Source organism: Cylas formicarius, unplaced genomic scaffold (assembly GCF_029955315.1).
Source record: "Cylas formicarius isolate icCylForm1 unplaced genomic scaffold, icCylForm1.1 PGA_scaffold_4__25_contigs__length_36172078, whole genome shotgun sequence".
Taxonomy (NCBI): domain Eukaryota; kingdom Metazoa; phylum Arthropoda; class Insecta; order Coleoptera; family Brentidae; genus Cylas; species Cylas formicarius.
The window spans coordinates 22,901,418-22,927,846 of NW_026844334.1; the positions used below are offsets into that span (position 1 = coordinate 22,901,418).

At 34.9% G+C, this 26,429-nt stretch overlaps 2 protein-coding genes and 1 pseudogene across 2 annotated transcripts; all 3 read left to right on the top strand.

The window, feature by feature from the left end:
• Positions 1-4,692: 4,692 nt before the first annotated feature.
• Positions 4,693-5,409, top strand: LOC132701406 (uncharacterized). Its single transcript, XM_060669288.1, has one exon. The coding sequence runs from the start codon at positions 4,693-4,695 to the stop codon at positions 5,407-5,409; it is 717 nt and encodes a 238-aa protein (XP_060525271.1).
• Positions 5,410-9,241: 3,832 nt separating this feature from the next.
• On the top strand, positions 9,242-12,679 carry LOC132700837 (myrosinase 1-like). The gene is made up of 9 exons (XM_060668404.1): positions 9,242-9,304; positions 9,783-9,840; positions 10,270-10,547; positions 10,823-11,215; positions 11,269-11,363; positions 11,422-11,709; positions 11,765-11,902; positions 12,237-12,343; positions 12,404-12,679. The coding sequence occupies exons 2-9, from the start codon at positions 9,788-9,790 to the stop codon at positions 12,525-12,527; spliced, it is 1,476 nt and encodes a 491-aa protein (XP_060524387.1). The 5' UTR covers positions 9,242-9,304; positions 9,783-9,787; the 3' UTR covers positions 12,528-12,679.
• A 2,808-nt stretch (positions 12,680-15,487) lies between these two features.
• LOC132701407 (myrosinase 1-like) lies at positions 15,488-20,217 on the top strand (annotated as a pseudogene).
• The last annotated feature ends 6,212 nt before the right edge of the window (positions 20,218-26,429 follow it).

Below are 26,429 nucleotides of genomic sequence, written 5' to 3' on the forward strand. Positions count from 1 at the left end.
TACTTGTTTTATGATATACGAAATCGCCGACTGAAAATTATATGGAACATCGATTAGGCAAGCGGATGAATTGCCTGTATACACAAAAAGACATAGATATCCCTTTATCCATAAAGAGGAGTTTCAGCGGCAAATTAACCAAATTTTAGACGACGGAATCATTAAACACACCTAAAGCCCTTGGAGCAGCCCAATTTGGGTAGTCTCGAAAACACCAGAGGCCAGTGGCATGCAGGAATATAGATTGTTGGTGACTTTCGCAAGGTAAACGAGAAAACGATAGACGATCGTTATCCATTGCTAAATTTAAATGACATAGATCTTCTCGAGGATATTACAAATTAACCTGCAACACAGCAGGGCTGCAACGGCCCACTTCCGGAGGGCGCTATAGTGAGGAACTTGCTTGGTGCCTAGATGGTTTACCAAGAAAACACCGGACATTGGAGGAGATTGACGAGGCCGCCGACGGCGTCAGCTCCGCTGTGATACGGACTCTCGAGAAGAACTGCCCTGAGACAGAGGAGCATAGGACGGGGAGGACTTCTTGGTGGAGCTCTTCCCTAGAGGAGGAGGATGCGGAGGTTATTCAATACAGCGAAGAGCAGCGGCCTAGGTGCGGACTGGGATCTCTATAGGTAGAACAGTACAAAAAAGAACTACGGGCATCACAGAGAAAGGCCTGGAGGGGCTACTGCGGCGAAGTAATGAATACTCCGGATGCGGCTAGGCTCCTTAGGGTACTCAGAAGTGACCCTGCGGGAATGGTCCGCAGGATCGGCGGTCGGGACCACCGGATACACTACAACAGTTGCTGACCACGCACTTCCCAGGGTCCGCCGATCCGGACACAGGGGGAAATGTTGAAGCCGGGGTCGTCTTAGATGCGACTACGCCACGGCAAGGAGGGTGGTTACCCGCAGTAGGCTGAGGTGGGCTATTGACAGCTTTGGCCCCTTCAAGTCGGCGGGCGGTAATGGAGTATTTCCGGCACCGGAGGTCTCCTGACCAATCCGCTCATGGATCTGTTCAGAGCCTTCATTGCGAGGGGATACGTGCCCGAGCTGTAGAGACACAGCAGGGTAGTGTTCATCCCTAAGGCTGGGAAGAGCGACTACACGGACCCTAAGTCATACCGGCCCGTTTGCCCACCAGCTTCATTATGAAGACCCTTAAGAGACTGGTGGACCAGTATCTGAGGGACTGGTTGGAGCTGGAAGCCCCTTTAGAGCCAGCTCAACATGCGTACCGAAGTGGCGAATCTGTGAGCTCGGCTCTTCACTATCTGACTTACAGTTAGGATGAGGGTATGGGTTCGGGACAGCTGTCGGTGTGCGTGTTCGCTGACATCGAGGAGGATTTCAAAAACAAAGGAGTTGCTGACCGACATTCTGGACGCCCTCTAGAGCGGTCTGGGGGCACAACGGGCCCATCTGGTGGCCTAAATGCTTGGACGCCAGCGGGAGCGCCCCCCTTTAATACCAAGACCAATACCAATACGGCCGATATCATAGTATTTTCGTCATCCTTAGAACATCAAACATCTTAAACTTGTTTTCCAAAAACTGCGACACGCTAGACTAAAAATTCAACTACACAATTCCTACGAACCGAAGTGGAAATTGTGGGCCACATAATCACAAAAGACGGATTAAAACCGAATCCTAGGAAAAATATTGCAATAGAGAAATTTGCGATACCGAAAACAGCAAAAGACAAAAATCCTTTCTAGGTCTTCTGGGATACTATAGAAGATTTATTAGTGGATTTGCAAAACTCACCAAGCCTTTCACAAATTGCCTAAAGAAAGGAGGGACCATCGAACACACATCAGAATTTCTCGAAGCATTTGATCTTGGTAAAAATATCTTGTGCAACTATCCAAGACTTCGAAAAACCTTTTATATTGACAACGGACGCCTCTAATGTTTCTATAGGAGCGGTTCTCAGCCAAGGAAAAATTGGTAGTGCTCTCCCCATAGCCTTTGCCTATAGGACATTGAACCCGGCTGAAAGTAATTACTCAACTACAGAGAAAGAATTATTAGCAATCCTCGGATGATGGTGATGATCAAATTTTAATTTTTGAAAATCAAAATAATTATTATCAGTTAACAAACTGCAAGTTAAATTTGCAAAAGATAAAATAATTTTTTCCGTCCATATTCCGATTTTCCTTAAAGAAATTTTTTAAATGTTCCTCCTCCAGTACCCGTAAATCGCTCCTTAATTGTACCTTATTTATCCTACCTAATATTGGACATTGACATGCAAGAATATCAAGAAGCAATCTTTCCAATCATTGAATTGCGAAAATCAACTTCTTAAATCGTATTAAATATGCCGAAAACAAAAATTGATACGGAGTCAATGTAAATGTTTCAACGCATATACTACGACCAATCACCAGTAGATTTGTTTTGATAATACCATAGGAACAGAAACTTAAATTACAAATGAAGATTGGGCAAGCAATCGATGTTCCATATAATTGTGGTATAAGTACCCAACATAATGAGCTTTATAATAAAGAAGAACTTTTTAAAGGAAACCCAATTTCACTGCAATCCATGAAACATGAAAACATGGAACTCACGATGTAAAGTACCAGCCAATAACTAACTAAAACTAAATCAACTACGGGAAGCTGCGAAGTCATCGATCCCCGACATTGGTTATGAAATTCATTCGGTCACTTGTAGTGTCGCTACTTCAAAGGGAATAATGTTTATTTTAATTTTACTAATTGTCACAGCATGAAAAATCTACAAGAGCCGTTTGCTGCAAGATTCCAAGAAAACCAAGCACGACCAGTCTTCCGAAAACAACCCTTCGTTCCTGTTGTTTTTAACGGGACGCGAAGTTCGCATAAGAACGTTATAAATATGTGTACAATGTACTTTGTATTTCAATTCTCCTTGTAGTGCCGTAATGAAATGCTCGTAGTAATGTTTGTGAAAATAAATAAATAATTGAATTAGTTCAGAATTATCTTTATGAAAGTTTAGATGTATTTTTTTTTAGTGTAATTAAAAACTTCCGTTTGCGCAAAACCGTTTTTTGCAGTATTTCTGGAAAATAGAGTCCTTCAATGACTTGTTGTTGTTGGAAGGTCGAAGAATCGAGTGAAAACAGCCTGTTTCAATTTAAAGTTTAATTGTAGGTTCCCTAATCTAGATATACGGTAAACTATTATTAATTTCGATATACAAAATTTGAGAGATCTGATTTTCGATTTCAGGGTGTTTATCAAAATTTTGAGTGTTATGAAAATATTCAATATAATTTGCAAATTAAATAATAAAAGATTGGAGGAATAAAATAAGTAATTGGGAAGCTAACAGTTTACTTGAAACTACATGGCCAAAACATAACGATTATGGCAGCCTATTCACCATCAGAAGATGAAAGAGCCGATATTAAACAGAAATTTTATGACAAATTAGATGAAGTAATTACAAACACCGGACAAAATGGAGAAATTGTGATGATGGGTGACTTCAATGGAAGAACGGGAAAACAACAAAATAGTCCAATCGTGGGACCGTATGGAGAAGAAACAATCAATGATAACGGTGAAAGACTAATTCACCTTTGCGAGACCCACAACCTAAAAATTAAGAATGATTTCTTTTAACATAAAAATATCCATCGCTATACATGGACACAGAGTACTCGAAACCTTAAATCCATCATTGACTACGTGATTAGTCGACAGAAAACAAATTTGCAAATTAACGATGTGAGAGTCCTAAGAGGGAGCCACCTGCGGATCAGATCACTACTTAGTGAAAGCCAAGATAAGCCTTCATTTTCGAAAAACTAGAAACCTTCAGAGAGTTCAAAACAACAACGTGATATCCGCGGAGACAATTGTTACACCAAAATACAACTTTGACAGTTTTAGGGACGAGAGCACAGTTTTTCTTTATCAAAGACGGCTCGACAGTAAACTGCTCAGTCCTGATGGACACACGTTTGACGAAATCTACGAGAACATAATAACAAGTCTAACAGAAGCAACACAAGAGGCAATAGGAATAAAAAAGAACAGCAAAAACAAAAAACATTGGTGGAATGAGGAGATAGAGACAATGGTTCAAGGAAAAAAACAAAAATATCTGAAATGGCTATCTAGAAAAAATGAACAAGATCTTGAAGAATATAAATACATAAAGAAGAAACTAAGACTGCAGATTAACAAGGCAAAAAACGAATCTTGGGATATGAAGTGTGAAGAGATTAACAACTATATTGGAGGAAGAAAATGCTCAGGAGTATGGAAATTCATATCTACTGCAAAGAATCCAGGAAAAGACAGCGTAGGCATTCAACTTATTAAACCCGAACAATGGTTAAAACACTACAAAGACCTACTTCAGGAATCTAGACCAGAACATTTAACTGAATCTCCAAGACACTTCAATGTGGAAGAAGTTGAAATACTTGAGGAAACAATAAGAAAAGCTCTTATGTATCTTAAACCATGCAAATCTAGTGGCTCAGAAGGAATATACTCCGAAATGTTAAAATATGGAACTCACAACCTTTTCAGAAATCTGACAATTGTTATTAATAAATGCTTGAATGGATATCCCGTTCCCAAGGAATGGAAAGTGGCTCTTATCTCCTCTATTCACAAAAATGGAAATAAACTGGACTGCAATAACTATAGGGGCATTTACAAGCACAATGAGCAGACTGTACGGCAAAATGTTACGTGATCTCATTGAGGAAGACTATAAAGAGAAAGAGGAAGAAGAACAATGTGGTTTCAGAGCAGGAAGATCATGTACTGATAATGTGTTTACCCTAAAACAAATTATAGAAAAGAGAAGTGCCAGGAACTTGGAAACGCACCTAACATTTGTTGACTTACAAAAACCATGCGACACAGTCCAAGTAACAAAGTTATTTAGAGTCTTAGAGCAATCCAACATTAATCACACCTATATAGCAGCCTTTAAAGAACTATATAGGGAATCAAAATCAAGAATAAGGGGCGGCCAATGCATTGCGGAGGAGTTCATGGTGAATAAAGGACTACGTCAGAGATGCTGTGTCTCCCCCACCCTTTTTAAAATATATGTGGTAATGGCACTAAAAAAATTGAAAAGAAAGGTCCAGGGCATGGGAAAAGAAATTGATGGTGGATGCTTGTTTACTCTTCAGTTTGCAGACGTCCAAGTCATAGTAGCCAATGATAAAGATGATATGCAATATATGATTCGAAAACTAATAGAGGAGTATAAAGAATGGGGTTTGATAGTCAACATAGCAAAGACAAAGTATCTATCTGTGGGAACTCACTCACTCGGAAATTTGGAATTAGGCAATGGCCAAGAAATCCTTCAATGTCAGGAATATGAATATCTGGGCATCACATTCGACAACAGTTTCGATTTTTAAGTCTTATAATACTTTGTAACTGTCCTGGCAATCCTCTAATAAACGTCCTTAAACAAATTTTATTTCTCTTAGTCGGCAACCTATCCTTCCTATTGAATTCTTCTTTGGGTAACATTGCTTGCGAGGGTGATTTATTGTCTTCTTTGCCCTCAGTCAAAGTTAATTACGTTGGGTTTGTCAGACAGTCTATCACTGGTTCCCTTTGGAATCTAAAGGTTGAAACCCAGCATTTCGCAATCAAATCGTCCCGATGACGCTTCTTTGACCGAAAACTACCCCAAATCCTACCGACTGCGCCAGTTAAGGTATTCAAAGACATGTTTTATTGTTTTACAAACAGGACTGCGGACTTTTCATTAAGCCGTTATAAGAAGAATTGAAATACAAAGTACATTGTACACATATTTAGAACGTTCTGAATGCTGAAGGTAGCATTTTTGTAGTCATCAGAATATTCCATCACATAATTAGTGTTCAAGGGCATTTAGATCTTCATGAATGTTACATAAGAAATTAAGAAAATATAGGTTGTTGTATCCTGCAATAAGAACATATTTTTTCAAGAATTCTTCGTGATCTTGAAGGTCAATAATTGAAAAAGACGTCCGAAAATTATCCTACCAGAAGAGAAGCATTAGAAGTTCTCCTGTGTTTTGAAGAAAACAACGAAAATTCGCAACTGGATGCATCCCGAGATCTACCGTATATTAGTTAGACTACTGTTCAAAGGACTTTAAAATTTAAATCCATTCAAATTATTGCCAGTTCAGAAATTATCCCAACAGGACTTTCAAACAAGACTTTTTATTGTTCCCTGATGATGACGCACTATTTTGAAAGTGACCTTTTTTAATAAATTTTATTTAGCGGTCGGCCAGTATGTTCAATACAAGAAATACTCATACTCATTACTGGTGTATCTCAAATGAAAATCGTTCAAAAGAATTGAGAGAAGTATTTATGTGTAGTGTGACATTAAACGTAATCGAATAATAGGCCCAAAATTTTATTACTTTGTTCTGAATGGTGATAGATATTTAAATTTGTCGGCCAACTATATATATTTGGGATTGAGATTGGTTTCGACAATATAGTGCCCCATATCATACCATAGTGACTGTTAGAAATTGTTTACGTTTTCCAATTTGGATTGGTCGGTACTGAACATTTTTTACGGAGCTGTATAAAAAACGAAGCGTATAAAAATAGGTGCCACAGTGCTATTGAGAAAATTAAAATCATATATATTAATTTTATTGCCAAAGATATAGGTTATGTAAAAAATGTTTTGTAGTTAGTAATAAGTTCTACAATACTTGTTGATTTTATATTCAATTTATGCAATTAATGTTTAAAAAAACTTAGAATAGAATAATATAAAGGTTTTGTTAGATATAAAATAAAATACACGAGTTCTTGCAGAAGATTGGCCATAAATTCTAAACTGCCAATTTTTGTAATAAAAGTCGACATGAAATGGTACAGAATTAAATCGCAAACCTAATAAAAGTACCAAACAATGGGTATTCCATTAAAAAAAAATTTTTTAATTAGAAAAAAACATTATACTTTGGTCATTTGTGACCAACCTGTATAATATATTTTTGGCATAGATAGGTCGAAGCATTAAACATTAAATGTTAACAAATTCCCAATTTTAGTTTTCAAGTGTAAGAAAAAACATTTTTCCAAATACCTGTCTTTCCGCAAAAAATGGTAAAGTTCATATTTTTCAAAAACTACTCAAAATTTTGTAAGCTATGTATGAAAAATATTCAACATCATGCAAATAATTAGCATTTTTCGAAGCATTTTATTTAAAAAATTGGTCTACTGTCCTGGCACAACGAAATACCACAAATAAATTATATTTCTTTTTTTTTCCTCAGTGTCGTACCTATTGAGATAAGGCATAGGAAAATCTTTAATGGACCATCCTGTCCAATGGACAATAAGTTTTTTAGTTTTCAATATTGCCCCATCTTCAGCGTGGTGTTTGACAGTCATGACAAAAGCCTTTTGTGAGTGATGAAAAAGTCCTCTCTATTTATCTTTTGTTCCTTTTGTGTCCAACATTCTACAATGTAATTTCTCAAGTACCTTTAAGATATTTTAATTAATTAATTTATTTTTATTATTGTTTTTCTCCATAATTCACCTCTTACTTGTAGGAGGTGCTGCAACATATATTTTCTCATTTTCAACTACTTATGACTTTTACACCACCCAATATTATATTTTTGGTAAAAAGCGCCTCCTGCGTGAAAAATGTCTCTTGTTTTCAAAATATTTTGGTTTAAAGTAATTGATGCACGTCTTTTCAAAAAAGGAAAACCATTCCGAAAAGGAAAAAAAAATTATATGTACTTCACCGTGTTAAAGTTTTGATTAGTTGGGTTTTGTACCCGAGCCCGAAATTTCAACGTTTATATAGATTTAGATTCTGATGCGGTGCTGTATATCAGACAGACAAGGCAGCGATCTATCGTAAGATAGATTAGATTTGATTCGAAAAATAAAATCCAAATACATAGAAATCAGTCCCTTAGCAACAGCGTCTCAAGATAAAACATTTTTCACCTGTTTAACCTCTACCTTGATAAGCACAACCACTTCAACCTAAATTTAGGAGGAGTGTATACGCTAATATAGTAAACGTGACACTTCACACACGCGCTACTTTAAAGTAGACGTGATATAATGACAAAATAATTAAATTGTTGTTGTCAAGTTACGTAAGTTTTTGTTCCAATGATAAAAAACTTCGTCACAACCCGAACTCAAATTTTGAGTTTGCATTTTTTTTTCCTCCGACTTTGTTCTTTAATTATTGGCAGCTTCTCTGGCGTTATAAAAATAAACTTACACCTTTTGAGAACATATTTCTCTCATAAAAATAAGAGGAAAAGTTTCTATAACCAGATGGTCTGCACCACGTCCATCACATCCAACTTTAAAAACATTATCCCTTAATTCCTTATTCCATTCAGAGATAATGAAACTATTCCGGAACCTTACGATATTTTCGACGGGCTATCTGCTAAAAATAAGTTGAAGAATAATCATCATTGATATTAAGGAAGGACCTCCAACGGCATCAGCTACACAATGTAAAAGAAAATGTGGATGAGCCATTTGTTGGTTGTTTTAGTCACCTGTCAGATATGTGTGTCGATGTGTTTACTCTTGAGCAAGGCTGGGAAATATTAGAAAGCTATATCCAATCTATGTTACAGACTACGGATTGATAAATAATTTGGTAATGTGGCATATTTGCTACTGGTTGTATCTGTAAATTCAAGAAACTCAACACAGTAGCTATTACAGAATATGAACTTTCACCAACTTTGGTTCCATTGTCCCACGCCAAGCAGCAAAATAATCGATATTTTTGGTAATTTATTTGAAAAATTGGAATGCAGTTGCTATTACTTGGAAATATTAAATGGCGTAGTTTTAATGGCTATAAGACCTTTACCAAATAATATGGCAGACGGATTGAATAATTAATAATAAACCTCTGCGAGTTATCTAAAATTAAACTTGTTAATCAGTGACATTATTACAATAGACACGATCTTTTTAATAACTAGGATGATTGTCGATAGTTATATCATGAATGATTCTGATTACTATTAAAAAGTATTAACAGATTAGAAAACGATCATTCACATGCGACAGGTTTTTGGTAAAACAATTGCTAGAACAAGTTTTTTTGTTAAACTATTTCGACCAAATGATTGAAAGTGGCATGGGGAGCACTACCACTCCACTAATCACATAGTCTTTATCTCTCGACATTTCTATGGTTGTCGATAAAAGACCGAAAAAACTAATTTTAGCGCACACTTTTCGTCGGGCAATTGAATAAGTTGGAGCACTTTTCGCCTACAAGGTGAGACTTATTTTATGTTAGATGTTAGACGCCCGCAAAACGTTATCGTGTACCAAGTCAATGTTTGCTTTCTGTCCAAATGGGCGTCTATTATAGTTGCCCAATAAAATTTTATTTATATTATACACCACGTCCTAAAAATGTATACATAATGTTTTTTTATTCCCCGGTGACATAGTCTGATCAAACAAACAAACAAGTTTTTTATTTGGAAAATTACTCATCTAATTGTCAAATAGGTCGAACAGTGCGCCTTAAGTTGTTCATTTTTCAGCACAGCATGAATCTTGCAAGATAGTACAAACAGTCGAGTAACACAATGTATCTTTTAGTATTGCTCCCTCGTACTATAAAAATTATTTCTCAGAACACATTTCTATTTTTTTATTTTGTTAATTAAGATAAAGTCTAAAGTGTCTGAAGACTTTATGTCGGAATCAACCCATGAACTAGCCTAATTGAAGTTATTTTGTTTCAGGAACAATGAAGATTGAGTATCTACTAACGGTAGCATCGATTTGCCTTCAATTTAGAACGTAAGTGTTTAGTAAAAGTGAAACGTTAAAATTTAAATTTAAATTTTCAATTTTATTTCAAATTGCCTGAATTGGCCATATTTTTTTTTGCAAATATTTTTTCTCTTGTTTTTGCCAAACGCAAACACAAAAAACACAACCTAAAAGAAGAATAAATAATTTTATTATGTGTATATAAATTGTCCAAAACAAAGTGTCATCATTTTAAAAACTATTCCCAAATTAGATTAAGCAAAATAGGAGTTTGTAGAGAACATCTAGAAACACCACTTGTTCAATTTTTCGCATTTAGAATATTTTTAAAAAAATATTACGATCTCAAAAGGAAGGAATAAAACTATTTTTAAAAGTCAAAACGATATTTTAGTTCTTGCAATTTTAATTAGCAGTTTGGTAATGTTGGTTAGTGTTCACTGTCATAATTTGCAGGGGCTTTGGACTATCGAACTACACCTTCCCCTCTGGTTTTAAATTTGGAGCAGCTACGGCAGCCTACCCGGTCGAAGGTGCTTGGAATGTAGATGGAAAAGGGCCCAGCTTATGGGACAATATCACTCACGCTTTCCCAAGTGTCATTGCGGATGGAAAGGTTGGGGATGTCGCAATCGACGCTTACCACAGATACACTGAAGATATCCCATTGTTTGCGGATATTGGGCTAAATTTCTACAAGTTTAGCATTTCGTGGCCAAGGATTCTTCCCAAAGGTACACACACACACACACACACACACACACACACACACACACACACACACACACACACACACACACACACAACACACACACAACACACACACACACACACACACACACACACACACACACACACACAACACACACACACACACACACACACACACACACAACACACACACACACACACACACACACACACATTTCATATTTTTAAACCCCAGTATGCGTTAACCTAATTTCAAAAATGTAACTAGGTCATCTAAAAATTAAATTTTTATCTCTAGGGACAATCGACAGCATCAATCAGAAAGGAATAGACTATTATAATAATCTGATTAACCTGATCATAAGCAAAGGCTTGGAACCACAAGCGGTGGCATTCAACTTTGATATACCGTGGGAACTGGAAAAAGTGGGTGGATTTACCAACGCTTCGACCGTCCAACATTTCGTTAACTATACCGATTTGCTCTTTAAAACTTTCGGAGACCGTGTGAAATTCTGGATTACTGTAAATGAGGGTCATGCATTTTGTAAACTCATAGTGGACGACATTCTAGCCCGAGTTATTACACAAAATCTTGGCTTCAAGGAATACCAATGCGCACACAATGTAATTAAGGCTCACGCCGCGGCGTATCGCAATTACGAGAAAAACTACAAGCCTACGCAAAAAGGTTACCGCCAGATGTACTAACTTGGTTTAAAATTACTAAAAATTATTTTTTAGGTAAGGTTGGTATGTCGTACAGTATATATTGGTACCTACCAGCAACCAATACTCAAGCTGACCAAAACGCCGCTGATCGAGCTAGAGCATTTGTGGTACATGCAATAGTTGCGTACATAGTTCGGAAGAATATTTTATCACGAAATATTTCAGTTTGAGTGGTTCGCACATCCGATAATCAAAGGAAACTACCCCCAAATACTGATCGACCAAGTTGGTAATTTAAGTAAACAAGAAGGAAGAAATGCGTCACGATTGCCCCAGTTTACTGCCGCGGAAATCTCGAATATTAAAGGAACTTACGATTTTGTTGGGGTTAACGCCTTCAGGACATTTTTCGCAACTGATCGCAGCGGCCAAAACTTATCTGCCAGTCTTCAGAATGATATCAGAGTCACCGAAACTACCAATTCCTCCCTCGATACGTCTTCAGTTTATATTGTAAGTCAATATAATCTTTTTAAAACAAGTCAACACCGAAAATATTTAATTTCAGTCTTCACCAAAGACATTTAAAGATTCTATAGTTTACGCCAGCAACTACTGTAACGGTTGCGAAATTATCCTAACGGAGCATGGATTTAATACTCGAAATGAGACCCTAAACGATACAGCCCGTATGACATTTATGCAGGTTAGTAGTAGTTAGTACTAGCCACAAGTTATTAGTAACTATCCAGAGAAACAGTAAAAAACAAAAAGCATTTTTTATTACTTATTCTACATTAGTGAGATCAATTTCCTTCTTCCGTTCTCAGTTCTGTTTTTCTATAGTTTCTATAATGTCGACATATAGGTTTGTAGAGACGGCAATACAAATTTACAGCGACTATGATTATGGAACTGGAATTAGTCACAGCTTACAAACAGCATTTCACAGCTTACAACAGAATTACTCAGCCATAACGACAAAAACTTTTTTTTATTAATTGATTATTATATTGATAATATTAAATATTATTTTTCAGAATTACATGGACGAGGTGCTGATCGCAATTAATGAAGATAAGGTCAATATCACCGCCTATACTATGTGGTCTGCCATAGATTTCTTTTATTTCAATTTCGGTGAAACGTACGTCATCCTTTGAATATATAATTAACATGTTTTATTCACATGCAATTATCCTTTCAGAGCAAAACTTGGACTAATTCATGTGGACTTTACGTCAAGCAATCTCACAAGAACACCTAAACGGTCATCACAGTACTATAAGAATATCATACAGACAAGAAGTTTAACGAAATTTAACTTTTAATGGCAAAGAGACAACAACATCCCAATTGCCACAGAGACATTTTTGCCTACTTACTGTTTAAAATTCAAAATTTTGGACATTTGAGGTTGACAGGTTCTGTAAATAATATTTATATTTTATAAATAAGTCTATCAAGCAAATCAAAATAAAACGAAAGCTTTTAACATATTTGCAAATGTTTCATTCCTTCCTTTTAGTAGTTTTTCGACATTTCCATTCAAATTTGCTACTTTTCTAATAAACAACAGCGTGTGTGTAGTGTTCGCATTGGAAATTAAAGGAGATTTAGTTATAATAATCAATCGAACAAAAAAAAATGATATCCTATTTTCGACGCATACGCTTATCTTTAAAATAGTTTCCTATTTTTTTGTGGGACGAAAGAAGAAGCAAACAGCAAAAGCAATGTCCCTAATCCCACATCATTAGCAGCGGTTCTGCAGTTTTTAACGCTCTGCACTTCGCAAAACTACATTTTGGAAGTTATGAAGACTTTTGCCTACCATTTTCAGAATCGTAGCGACTTTCGCTTAGTATTTCAAAATCACAGCGAAATTCGCTTTAACCTTTTTAAAATCCATGCGATTTTCGCGCAACATTTTCAAAATAATTGCGGTTTTCGCCTACTTTCTTCAAAATTATAACTACTTTTGCTTTATAATTTCAAAACAAAATACGACACCGTAGCAACTTTTGCTTTGAAATGATCGAAAATTCTGCACACTACCTGCAACTACCGCTTTGCCCTTTCTAGTTTACTGCAATGTTTTATATGGTCTATCGGATATCAGTAAATTTTCATCTCACATTTGTCATTCAGCATGTCTCCTTGGTTTAACAAACAAACAAACGCATATCGAAATTGTTGATACTGACGTGTGTTCCCTATTTCTTCCTTTATTCAAATGAGTTCATATTTTGCATGTCTTTCAAGCACGTACAAGATTTCATACCCGACGAACTACTTAAAAAATGTACGTCTCCTTTTTTTTCGGCAATGCCTTTATTCGTAGATTTTATTATAAACAAAATACCGAAACAAACGTATTCATGCAAGATATAACAAGTTCCATTCCACTCCTGACTTGTAAGACAATAAAAATGAAACACCGTCGATTTCAGTAATACGTTATATTTGAATAAAACTCCCAAAGAAGTAACGTATAGATCAATTGTCCCATCTAGACTATAACTGTTTTCTTCCGTCCCGTATCGAGTCACGAATAATGCTATATATACCTATACATCGTATCATATCATATATGAAATATTTTTTAACAACTGTTTAATTTTAAACCATAACTTGGTCTCAGTTAAGGTCGCACTCCCTTGCGCGGCTGCCAAACTCGAAATTGTAACATAAACATACAATACAGAAAACATACACAAATATTTTAATTATTACAATCCAAAAACTCATAAATATCGAAATCGATTTTTTTAATACGCTATATTATTGTTTCGATAAGATATCTTGCCTTAAAAAAACATTTTGGATGGAGTTACTACGAGTATTATTTAAAAAGCTTTGTAAAACACGAAAATAATTGATCGATTGAATAATTAAAAACCGCACTCACTACGTTTTACGTGTATGTATATTATTATGCAATGCAATCTAGTAGACGTGACGAAATACAACACTTAAAACACGTGCCACTCCAAACGTGACATAAGGCTTAAATATTTAAAACAATGTAGTCACAATGGATATGTCAACTAAATTTAAAACGTTCTTCGTGATGACTATTAAGTTGACAAAGATTAATATGAAAATTGAAATTAACACTCAACAGATTCCAAACATCCAAAAAAAAATTATTCGGTTTTTGCAGAGAATTAAATAGAATTCAGTGAGTAAAAAACAAAAAAAAGCAAAAACATAACGATATGAATAAAATGAACGTTGCATTTGCATTGCAAACTTGTATTAAATCTACTAAAATAAAATTTAACGGGACCATGCAAGACATTTTTTTGAAAAGGTCCATTTTCAATTAAGACAAAAACCTATTTTGCTTTAAGAAATGCGAATGAAACAAACCGATTGCGCCATCGTCATTGCTCAAAATTCAACATATATCAACTTGAAATTCACTCATCGCATATCCTCGATGACAGAATATTTGAGTTGTCATTGCAGTATGATAGGAGAATAGCTCATTTAATAGACATTATCATTTTTGATCATTTATCTTTTTTAAACCCTCCATACGCTTGTACCGATCGCGCAATATTGCAGGCTTACAACTTTAAAATCATCTCAACTCAACTTAACATCCAAAAAAGCTAAGCAAAACTACTGTTCACAATAACTTAGAACGTAGAACTTTTTTGCGGAATGAGTGATGTAAGGAAGAGACAGTTAATTTTAGATTTTTTTGCTTCCTCTCTTCTTTCACTTGTAATTAATTAATTTAATTGTGTATTTAAATATACCATAATATTGTATTTTAATTGCAAAGAAAATAAAAATAAATAAAATTAGTTTTAATGCTAAATAAATTTCAGCAGTGATCACCATCGCCAGTAACAAAATATTTTCATAGTCGTTAATGGATGGTGCGGAAAAGTACCTAATAGAAATCTAGATTTCTGTAAATATGAAAGACTGAATAATCAATTAGACCGCTAGAAAAGTTGTTGATGGTAAACCTTTGATACATGATTTATTCTCAGTATCAGTTCTCAGTATTATCAGTAAGACGATTATCGTAAAAATCCTAAATTTTTTAAAAATAAAATAAAATCTTAATTATGGTATTATGGAAAATTTGAAAGCGTAATTTGTTTACCACAAGAATACATGATATAGGTTTTAGGTGAGCAAATTTATTATTTTAAATAATTCCTAAGTGGCTTGTGGAGCATTACTACTCCAGTAATCAAATGTAATCTCAAGAAGTTTTTATCGCGCTAGGCACTATAAAAGACCAAAAAAAAATGCATTTTCACACAGTCTTCGTTTCGCCACTGAATAAGCTGAAAAACTTTGTTCTTGCAAGGTGAGACCTATTTAGACTTCAGTATCGCTACCATTGCGCTGCGTCCATCTGCTTAACAGCTTGTAGGCTCATATTGCATCACGCGAATAGCTGAAAAAATCCAGATTCTATTTGACTATTGTATTTGACTATATTACACTATATTACAGAAGAATTTACGATTATATACATTTTCTGTAAATTATTAATATTATAAAAAAGGAAGCACCCTTTCAGTAACCTCAGTCTTAGCGCTAGTAGAATCGCCTTATTTAACATAACAATAGCCACAAAGATTTGCTTAATATATATCCCATAAGTATGCTTTTATTGATTTGTAAAGCAGCGAATCGACTAGCTCAATTGGCAGGATTTTCTTGCAGGAACAATGAAGTGTGCATATCTACTAGCGGTTGCATTAATCGACCTTCAATTTCGATCGTAAGTACAATATAATTAAACGGAAAATTTGTATCTCAAATTTTATTTTGGATTGTGTGATTATGAAAAAACAGAACTACATAGTAAGAAACAGCTCCATGTAAATAACTACAAGATCAATACAATTTCCCAAATTTGAATATTCAGTAATTACTTTATTTTTAAAATAATATACAGGTAACCTATTAAGAACAGGAAAGCAAATTACAAATACTTAGTAGATTTGTCAGTTATCAGCTTAATTTTGGTTAATTGGAAAAATGACAATACCAATTTTTTTTAGTTAATTTAATGTAATGATTATAATCTTACTTCTAAAGTTAAATAATGTTATAACTATTACATTGATAACTGAATGGAATAAGTACTTATTTAATGTACATTTTCTGTTTTTAAAACATTTATTAATTTACGAACACTACAAATTATTAAACTATTATTTAAGTTATTCAATTTTGAAGCTGATTCTCAAAATAAATACAGGGTGTTTCCTAATCTCCCTTACAAAAGGAAGGATCAGAATTCTCATCAAATTTTAAGAAGCAAATGTAGTATAATATTTTTTGGAATAACGCAACATTTTCGAAAATTTCATGCCCTTTCGTTTTATTATTCGTGGCAAAGCGATATTTCAGCGGTACTTGGTAGACATTAGGTCTGTAACTCTATTAAAGCAACGTGTTCATTTATTATAAATGCATATTATAAAACCACAAGTGATACGAGAAAAACGTAATTTTAGACAAATTACGTTTTTAATTTAGATAAGATAAAAATATTCATTGCCGAACAAGCCCGTATTATTTATTTTTGAGAAATTATGGTACTAATCGAAAAATGACACAAAGAATCAAAGTAGTAGAAGCTTTTAATCTGTATGCCAAATATCACTGGAATAAAAGTAATTTTATGGAAATTACGTTTCTTGCGTTTTTCTATTTGCTCCTTCCTTTTATTAAAGAGATTAGGAAATACCCTGTATTCTACAAAGTTTTTTATTATATTCAAACCTACTCCTACACATTGAAAAATTAATTCAATTATTTTTATTATCAAAAAAACAAAAACTGACAGGGCTTCATTTAAAGAATATATAACATTTTTTTGAATTGACCCCACATTCTAAATTAATTTCGCACAAATGTATATAAAAAAGAACAGAAATAGTTGTCGTGAAACTGATGTTGGTTCTTCCATTATTTTGGTATTTTATTATTGACATTTCTTAAGTATCAGGAATGATTATTTGCGCCAGATGACACCAAAAAAAAAATGTAATTGCACGTACGTCATAGGACCAGCTTTGAGCTAAATATAGCAAAGTAATCTTTCTATCTAAGTATGCAAAACCAGTTTCTTTCATCTCAAGAATAAATAAAAGCAATATCAAAGGGCCAGTTCGAAATCTCCCTTATAAGGCCATTCGCTACTAGAATTTGCTGTGTATCAGTTCAATTGCTGAACATGATTTTCTTATTGACTCAATGAATAAATTGTCGAAATTTTATTTACCTTAATATAATATAATATAATATCTTTTAGGACTTTCGGGTTATCGAATTACACATTTCCTGCTAAATTTAAATTTGGAGCGGCTACTGCCGCTTACACGGTTGAAGGTGCTTGGAATGAAGATGGAAAAGGACCCAGCTTATGGGACAATTTCACCCATGCATTTCCAAGTGTCATTGCAGATGGAACGAATGGAGATGTAGCATGCGATTCCTATCATCGATACACTGAGGATATTCCATTATTTGCGGATATTGGACTTAATTTCTACAAGTTTAGCTTTTCATGGTCAAGGATTCTTCCCAAAGGTACATATGAGTTGTGCGAGAGGCTTAGAGCGCGTTAGTGCTTTGACAAACAAAATTTCAATTTTAATCAACAGGTACCATAGACACCATCAACCAGAAAGGAATAGACTATTATAATAACCTGATCAATCTGATCATAAGCAAAGGATTAGAACCTCAGGCGGTTGCATTCCACTTTGATATACCATGGGAATTGGAGAAAGTGGGAGGATTTACCAACGCTTCAACAATACAACATTTCGTTAACTACACCGATTTACTCTTTAAAACATTCGGAGATCGCGTGAAATTCTGGGTTACGGTAAATGAAGGTTATGCATTTTGTAACCTTATAGTGGATAATCTATTAGCCCGAGTTATTACACAAAATTTGGGCTTTAAGGAATATCAATGCGCACACAATGTAATTAAAGCTCACGCCGCGGCGTATCGCAACTACGAGAAAAACTACAAGCCTACGCAAAAAGGTTACCGCCAGATGAACTAACTTGGTTTAAAATTACCAAATATTAATTTTTAGGTAAGGTTGGTATGTCGTACAGTATTTATTGGTACCTCCCAGCAACAAATTCTCAAGCCGACCAAAAAGCTGCTGAGCGAGCTAGAGCATTCGTGGTACGTACAATGGTTATTATTTGATGGTTGGCGATTGGTTCAGATAATTTTCAAATTTCGTAAGTTCTTTGAAAATGTGAATAGTGTTTAATCGGTTATATTTGATTTTATTTTGAAGTATATTAGGATTTATGTCCTTTGTACCAACAAATTATAATATAATTTGAAAACCTATTCTACTTCTACTTCTATTCCAAAGAGTTTTAAAAATAAAAAATCACATATAATGGGGATCAAAATTTGAACAGTAAGTGTTTCAGTTTGAATGGTTCGCTCATCCCATATAAAAGGGAACTACCCTCAAATAATCATCGACCAAGTTGGTAACTTAAGTCAGCAAGAAGGAAGAAGTGTATCACGCTTACCTGAGTTAAATGCTACGGAAATTTCGAACATTAAAGGAACCTACGATTTTGTTGGGGTTAATGCATTCAGAACATTTTTTGCGGCTGATCGCAGCGGTCAAAATCTATCTGCCAGTCTTCAGAATGATATCAGAGTTACCGAAACTACCAATTCGTCCCTTGACAACTCTTCAATTTTTATCGTACGTATAATCTTCCTAAAAAAAACAAATCTGAAAACCTATCATTTCAGTCTTCGCCGAAAACTTTTAAAGATTCTATAGTTTATGCTAGCAACTACTGCAACGGATGCGAAATTATCTTGACGGAACATGGATTTAATACTCGCAATGAAACCCTAAATGATACGGCTCGTATGACCTTTATGCAGGTTAGTACCATATTACTAATGTTTAAATGATAATGAATAGGGCGTATGTAAATAAATTTGCTTGAATTGTCGAGAGTCAGAGGCTAGAATGATCTTTGCACCTAACCAAGGATTCAGTACAGATGCGTTATCGAGTCTCTATAATACACTGTGTCTCAAAACATTTCATACGTCCTAAAATACTCAAAAGGGTAAAACATATTTATATAAAAATTGGCATAGTCTAACACAACTAAAACAATAGAATATAGGAAATATTTATCAGTGGGTAATACACGAGTGAATCTTGAAATATTCTCTTTGTTTTAGTAAATTTTACTACAACATTCCATAATGTGGTTTCTACAGGAATAATGCACATTTTTCTAATTCGCAGAACATTAAGTTTTATTTTTTTTTTAAATGTGTAGTGTATTAATTCCTCGTCATCTCGGAGAAGTGTTTGCAGTGAAATTATACTGAAAGCTCTCCATATAATAAAAAATCCACTTTCAGACTTATATGGACCAGGTGCTGATCGCAATCAACGAAGACAAAGTCAATGTCACCGCCTATACCATGTGGTCTGCTATGGATTTCTTTCATTTCAATTTCGGCCAAACGTAAGTTGAACTTTAAATTAATAATTAATGTGCCTTATTCTCACATCATTTGCTCCTTTCAGAGCTAAGTTTGGACTAATTCACGTGGACTTTACCTCAAGCAATCTCACAAGAACGCCCAAACGATCATCGCAATACTATAAGAATATTATACAGACAAGAAGTTTAACGAAATTTAAGTTTTAATAACAAGAGGGAATAAAAAACCACCTCATTGCTCAAAAATCGAAATACTAGTTGTCGGTATTTGATAAATAACATTTAAATTGTGTAAACAAAATGATTTTAAGCAGATCTAAATAAAACGAACAAGTGATTTAGTTTAAACATATGTGTGTGTGTTAGTTTTCCCATTTGAAATTAGGTCCAAAGTTTGTCAATTCAAAGAAATTTTAACGTCGTCCATAGGTCTAACTTTAAATTTAACTCACAAAACCATAGAACTTGAGCAATATATTTCGAGTAGTTAACGAACACAGATAACGCCAAATTGTCGCTATTAAAAAATGTTTATGTAGAATCTATCTTGAATGTAACTGAATTTCTCTTAATAATTAAACTTGGTTAGTTTTCATTTAGTTTTTGTTGGTCTATAAGGTTCTAGTATAAAGAAATAATATTTAGACACATATTCATTGGCAGAATCAGGAAAACGTAATCAAAATCGAAAAGTTAGTTTTGGTTCAATTACAATTAACTCTAGATTTACAATATAAATATTGGTAAATATATTGTCATTTGCAGTTTATAGTAATTAATACTTCGTTAAATCAATCACAAAATTCATATTGTTATGTAGATACTTAAAAAATAGATTTTACACCCATTTATTTTTGACACAAATATGTTCAAAGATTCCTAAACATGATCTGAAGCTATTAAATATGCACACCGACTTACTGCTAATTTTGCATTTAGTAGAAGCTACTACAGCTGTACTGAGATCTAGAAAAAATATCGTATATTCTATCCATTAAAGAAGGCTGCTTTAATTGCATTTGAACTCAAGGCAACAGCAAACTAAAAAAAAACCCTTTGCAGTAACACTACAATAGAAACTTGCAAAATTTGGATAATCGAGTTAACGTGACATAATAAATCAGATAATAAAGACGCAAGAACTTGAATTTTACCTATACCGCCTAAATCAGTACCGTGACAGTATAAATTCATTTGGAAAAATGAATTAACGTTATAATGTTCTATCAATAAGGCTTAGTTTGAATTTCTTCCGAGTACTTCTTATAATTTTGAAAACCGGCAAGTTTGCCATGAATAAATATCAATATTTGAACGGGTGACTTTTGGTTAATTGGTTAAATTAAGCATGCTACACTCTCTATGTACTGCATATATATATATATATATATATATATATATATATATATATATATATATATATATATATATATATATATATATATATATATATATATATATATATATATATAACGGTGGAGACGGAGACAGATCATTCAGTCCCTTTCCTTGACACAAAGGTCATTCGCACTAGTGAAAATTTAGTTATTCTTGATTGGCATAGAAAAGTTACTAGTTCCGGTAGATACATTCCCCTCACATCGTATCACCCTAAAAAACTAAAGATCAATATGATTGTAGCATTGACTGATCGCATTAAAAAAATTTGTCACCATAGTCTGTTAAATAAGAACTTAATGTTATTAAGGAACCTACTAATTAATAATAAATACCCACCATCGTTAATAAATAAAATTCTCTCCTGTAATAGTGCCACTACAGACCTGCCTAATGCTTTACAACCACAGCTTAATGTTAATAATGAGTTGCCTAGTTTTGGCAAGCTACAGTATATAGATAGATTGTCCCCGGCTCTGATTAGGATCTTTAAAGATACTAATATAAAAATTGCCAATTACAACTTAAGACCCCTCAAATCTTTCTATTCCAATCTTAAAGACATTACCCCATCGTTACATAAGTCAGACGTTGTACATTGCATTAAATGCTCTTGCAATTTAATTTACATTGGTCATACTTCACAGAAGTTAAAAAAACGGCTAACACTTCATAAAAGTGATTGTAAGTTAAAACCAAATATTACTAGTTTAAGTGCTCATGTCAATGATACCGGACATAGTGTCATGTACGATGAAGCGGTAGTATTAAAGAGTGAAAAGAACCTCTTCAAACGTAAGTTTTTAGAGATGTGTTATATTAACTGTTGTAGTAATAGCCTCAACAGAAAGAAGGATGTTGAGGGTCTTAGTAGCATCTACACCTATCTTCTTAATCAGAGTCGTACTGCGAAGCATAAGCTACCAGAGTTTTTTGATACGGTCAGGTTGTAGTGGGTTGCTAAATTTGTTGCTATTAATCTTTAAAAACAGTTTCCTTTCTTTGTTTCTTTCTACCCGTCCTAAAGGATTGTTTCTAATTACCCTTAACGTTAACTTCAATAATGTAAACATAGTTATATAAATAGTGTACAATGGGTGCATATTTGAAAGAATTCTTGTTTAAAATTCCCTCCCTTGTTGGGTGTTTTACATATGTTATGTGTTAAGAACCTATTAGTTTTCGTTGCTATATGTGAAACCCCGCTATGTGTGAACACGCCAGAGTCACGTGACTATCATGCATCAATCACGGTCCAAGTGCGTGCCAGACCGTTTGTGCAGCCAAAGGGATGCCGCCCAGCGCGCCAGTACCGAACTGACCACCACAAGGGAAAGTGCGTTTGACGGTACGAGAGCAAGATACAGTCCACACACGAAGGTGTATAGAGGTTCTATACATTTTTTGGTCCATTCGATCGGATTTTTGGACAGAAACAAGAATTTCTTGGCTATTCATTCGGATTCACGGTTCATTGAACGGATTCGGTTAGTCAATTGGTTTTTTCAAGAGTCTTCACATCCAGCAGCGTATCCTGGACAAGCATTTGAAGTTGTATTCAGTCGGGTGAGAGATTGTTGTCGCAACGATAAAAACAAACTCGCCGTCGGACAGCAAAATCAAGGTAACCTCGTTGCATGCAGAAAACTGTCGCCGTCGGAACTGTTTCATCGCGTTGTGCGTTCGCGTTACGGACAATCGGAAAAAGTTCCAAATTTTTCCGTTTTCTAAGACAAACTTACGATCGACTGCGTATAGTTATTTGCGTCCATTCATTCATTGTTCATCAACGTTTTCCAAACAAAATTGTACATTTCATCCAAAGATCGTTGAATTTTTTTGTAAAAAGGAGTTCCAATCGTAAAGAAATTTGCTAATTTACATTTGGAAAAACTGCAATTGCAATTTTGGTGTAAATTTAATTCAAAGAGTCATTTACGTTGCATTAGGATCGAGATTTCAGTGCATCTCAGTGATATCGAGTTCGCAAAATTCTGAAAATAATTCATTGTTGATTTGATTTTAAAAATTTCAAAAAATGCCAGCAAAAAGAAAATCAAAAAACCCAAATATGCAAAGCGACTTCCCAGATACCGAAGATGGTGAAGTAAATGCTCGAATTCAAATTTTGGTAAGAAAACGGGCTAGCATAAAAAGCAGGTTAACGCGTTTTTCAAATTATTTTCATGCCGCGAAAACTGAAAATCCTAATCGAGCGACACTACTCGAAATTGAATTACGCTTGAAAGAAATTGAATCGAATTTACTTTCGGAATTTTCTGAAATTCAGTTTGAACTTGAGGGCTTAAATTCGAATGATTTCACGGAATCTGAGTTGGAAAAATTTGAGTTTTCGTATTTTGCTTTAATTTCGGAAGCAAAACAGTTCATTTCATCGCACAATGATTTCAACAGAAATTCAACGGAAGATGAAACTCATTCGAGCACATCCATCATTGCCAATGTTCCCCAAAATTCAAATTTTCACCGGAAACCACATGCGAAATTTCCTACCATTGAACTGCCAAAGTTTTCGGGTCAATATGAGCGATGGCAAGAATTTCGAGATACTTTCGTCTCACTTGTACACAAAAGTGAATATCTTGATTCTATCGAAAAATTCCATTACCTGAAAGCTTCACTAGAAGGGCCAGCAGTTCAGTGTATCCAATCCATTGATATTTCCTCCGAAAATTATGATGTAGCGTGGGACATTTTATGTCAGCGTTTCGAGAACAAGCCTTTGTTGGTTCACAATCACATTAAGGCTCTTTTCAACATTCATGATATTAAATCTGATTCGTCAAATTCTTTTAGAAATTTAGTCGATATCATTTCAAAAAACATGCGTTCACTTGAAAATTTAGGAATAAAAACTCAGTTTTGGGATCCTTTGATCATATTTTTGATAACAAGCAAATTAGATGTCGATACGATAAGAGAATGGGAACAGCTAGAGTTCAATGAGGAACTGCCCACCTTATCAGAATTAAAATCATTTCTTTCAAATCGCGCTGATTTTCTTGACAAAGTTTCAATGCACAAAGGAAAACCAAAGAAAGCATTTTATTCCTCTCATGAAAAGAAGACATTTGCATGTTATCATTGCAAAGAACAGCATTCCATTTTTCAATGTCCGAAGTTTCTAGCACTGTCCATTGACCAACGGTATAAAACAGTTCAATCTTTAAAATTGTGCCCCAATTGCTTACACAGTGGGCATCCTGTTGAAAAGTGTCGTTCAGGTCACTGCAGGCAGTGTAATCAAAAACACAACTCGCTATTGCATCAAGCTGAATCGGAAAAGGAATCGATTACTTCTTCTGATTCAAAACCCGAATCATCGAAAACTCCTATTGAAGGTAAAGTAACATTACACAATTCCTACCCCGAAAGCCAAGTTTTGCTTGCCACCGCGGTAGTTGAAGTATTTGATTCTGATGGTGAAAAACATTTATGCAGAGCACTTCTTGACAATGCTTCAATGTCCAACTTTATTACTTCAGAATTTGTTAACAAGTTAGGTATCGAAAAACACAAATTCAATTCCTCAATTTTAGGCATTGGTCAAAGCAATTCCAGTATAAAACACTCATGCTTTGTCAAATTCAAATCTTGTTATTCCAAGTTTTCAAGACAACTAACTTGTTTAGTTATCCCACAAATTACGGGTGAATTACCGAATTGCTATTTCGATCCCATCCAGTTAGAAATACCATCCCACTGTCAGTTAGCCGATCCTAAATTTCATGAACCAGGTCAAGTAGATCTTCTAATTGGCGCAGATACATTTTGGGATTTACTTGATAATGAAAAGATATCTCTCGGGTCACACAAGCCTATTCTACAAAACAGTAGATTAGGATGGTTCATTTCTGGTCTGTTAGGCATTTCCACCCCAAATCATTCTTTCTGTCATCTCTCCACTTTAGATGTTCAAAAGCAGTTAGCCAAGTTTTGGGAAATCGAAGAGTTGTCAAGTGAGCCGATCCTGTCGGATGAGGAATTTCAAGCCGAAAAACACTTCTCTGATAATTTTAAGCGCGGTTCAAATGGTAGATTCACTGTAGCCATTCCACTTAAGAAATCATCAGAAGTTTTAGGGGATTCCAAGTTACAGGCAACAAACCAATTCTTGCAGCTGGAACGCAAACTTTCGAAAAATCCCAAATTAAAGGCCATGTACACAGATTTTATGACCGAATACCACGATCTAGGCCACATGTCAATTTTTGCTTCATCCAATTCCAAACCTAGATACTATTCACCACACCATGGCGTTCTAAAGGAGGATAGCTCTACTACGAAACTTAGAGTAGTCTTTAACAGCTCAGCTCCCTCTTCATCAGATGTATCCTACAATTCTATCCAGATGGTTGGGCCTGTGGTACAAGATGATCTGGTTTCCATCATGCTAAGATTTCGGCAACACCAGTATGTCATTTCTGCAGACATCTGTAAAATGTACCGACAAATATTAGTCCAAGAGGAGTATCATCCTTTGCAGCTTATTCTATGGAGAGCAGATCCCATGGATGAACTTCAAACTTTCTCTCTTAATACTGTGACTTATGGTACGGCAAGTGCTCCTTTTCTAGCCACACGCTGCTTAAAACAGTTAGCTATCGAATACGAATCATTGAATCCTCATGCATCTCGAGTCATCAGTAAGGATTTCTACGTCGATGATCTGCTATTTGGAGCTGACAGTTTCGAAGAGGCAGTACATTTGTGTCAGGATGTTTCATCAATCTTAAAATTATGCAAAATAAAGTCTTCCAAGGGACATCACAAACCTTTAACAATCTTCGAACTCCGTCATGCAAAGGAAGTTTTAACCAAGTTGTCTCAACGCGAAAGCCTTTCAAGGGAAATACATGAACTTTCAAAGTCAAATCAGGTTTCCTCAAAAAGCAGACTTCTTAGTTTGACCCCTTTTCTTGACGATGATCTAATTCGTGTAGGAGGTAGACTTAAACATTCATTATACCCATTTCATAAAAGGCACCCAGCACTTTTATGTTCAAAACATCATTTTACCTACTTGTTATTTAGGTACGAACACAAAGTCCTTCTGCATTGCGGCCCACAATTACTTCTCTCCCATATCAGGGAAACTTTCTGGCCAGTCGCAGGTAGAAATCTTGCCAAGCGCATTGTAAGAGAATGCATTGTGTGCTTTCGATTCAATCCCAGTATTCCGACTCCAATAATGGGTAATCTTCCAGAGGCGCGAATTTCACCAAGGCCACCTTTTTCAGACACAGGCATTGATTACGCCGGCCCTTTCCAAATAAAAGATCGCAAGGGACGCGGATGTAAAATACA

Coding starts and splice junctions, on each gene's coding strand:
- LOC132700837 (XM_060668404.1), top strand. CDS start 9,788: ATGAAGATTGAGTATCTACTAACGGTAGCATCGATTTGCCTTCAATTT. Junction 9,841..10,269: donor ATTTGCCTTCAATTTAGAAC/GTAAGTGTTTAG, acceptor CATAATTTGCAG/GGGCTTTGGACTATCGAACT. Junction 12,344..12,403: donor TATTTCAATTTCGGTGAAAC/GTACGTCATCCT, acceptor TTATCCTTTCAG/AGCAAAACTTGGACTAATTC.
- LOC132701406 (XM_060669288.1), top strand. CDS start 4,693: ATGAGCAGACTGTACGGCAAAATGTTACGTGATCTCATTGAGGAAGAC.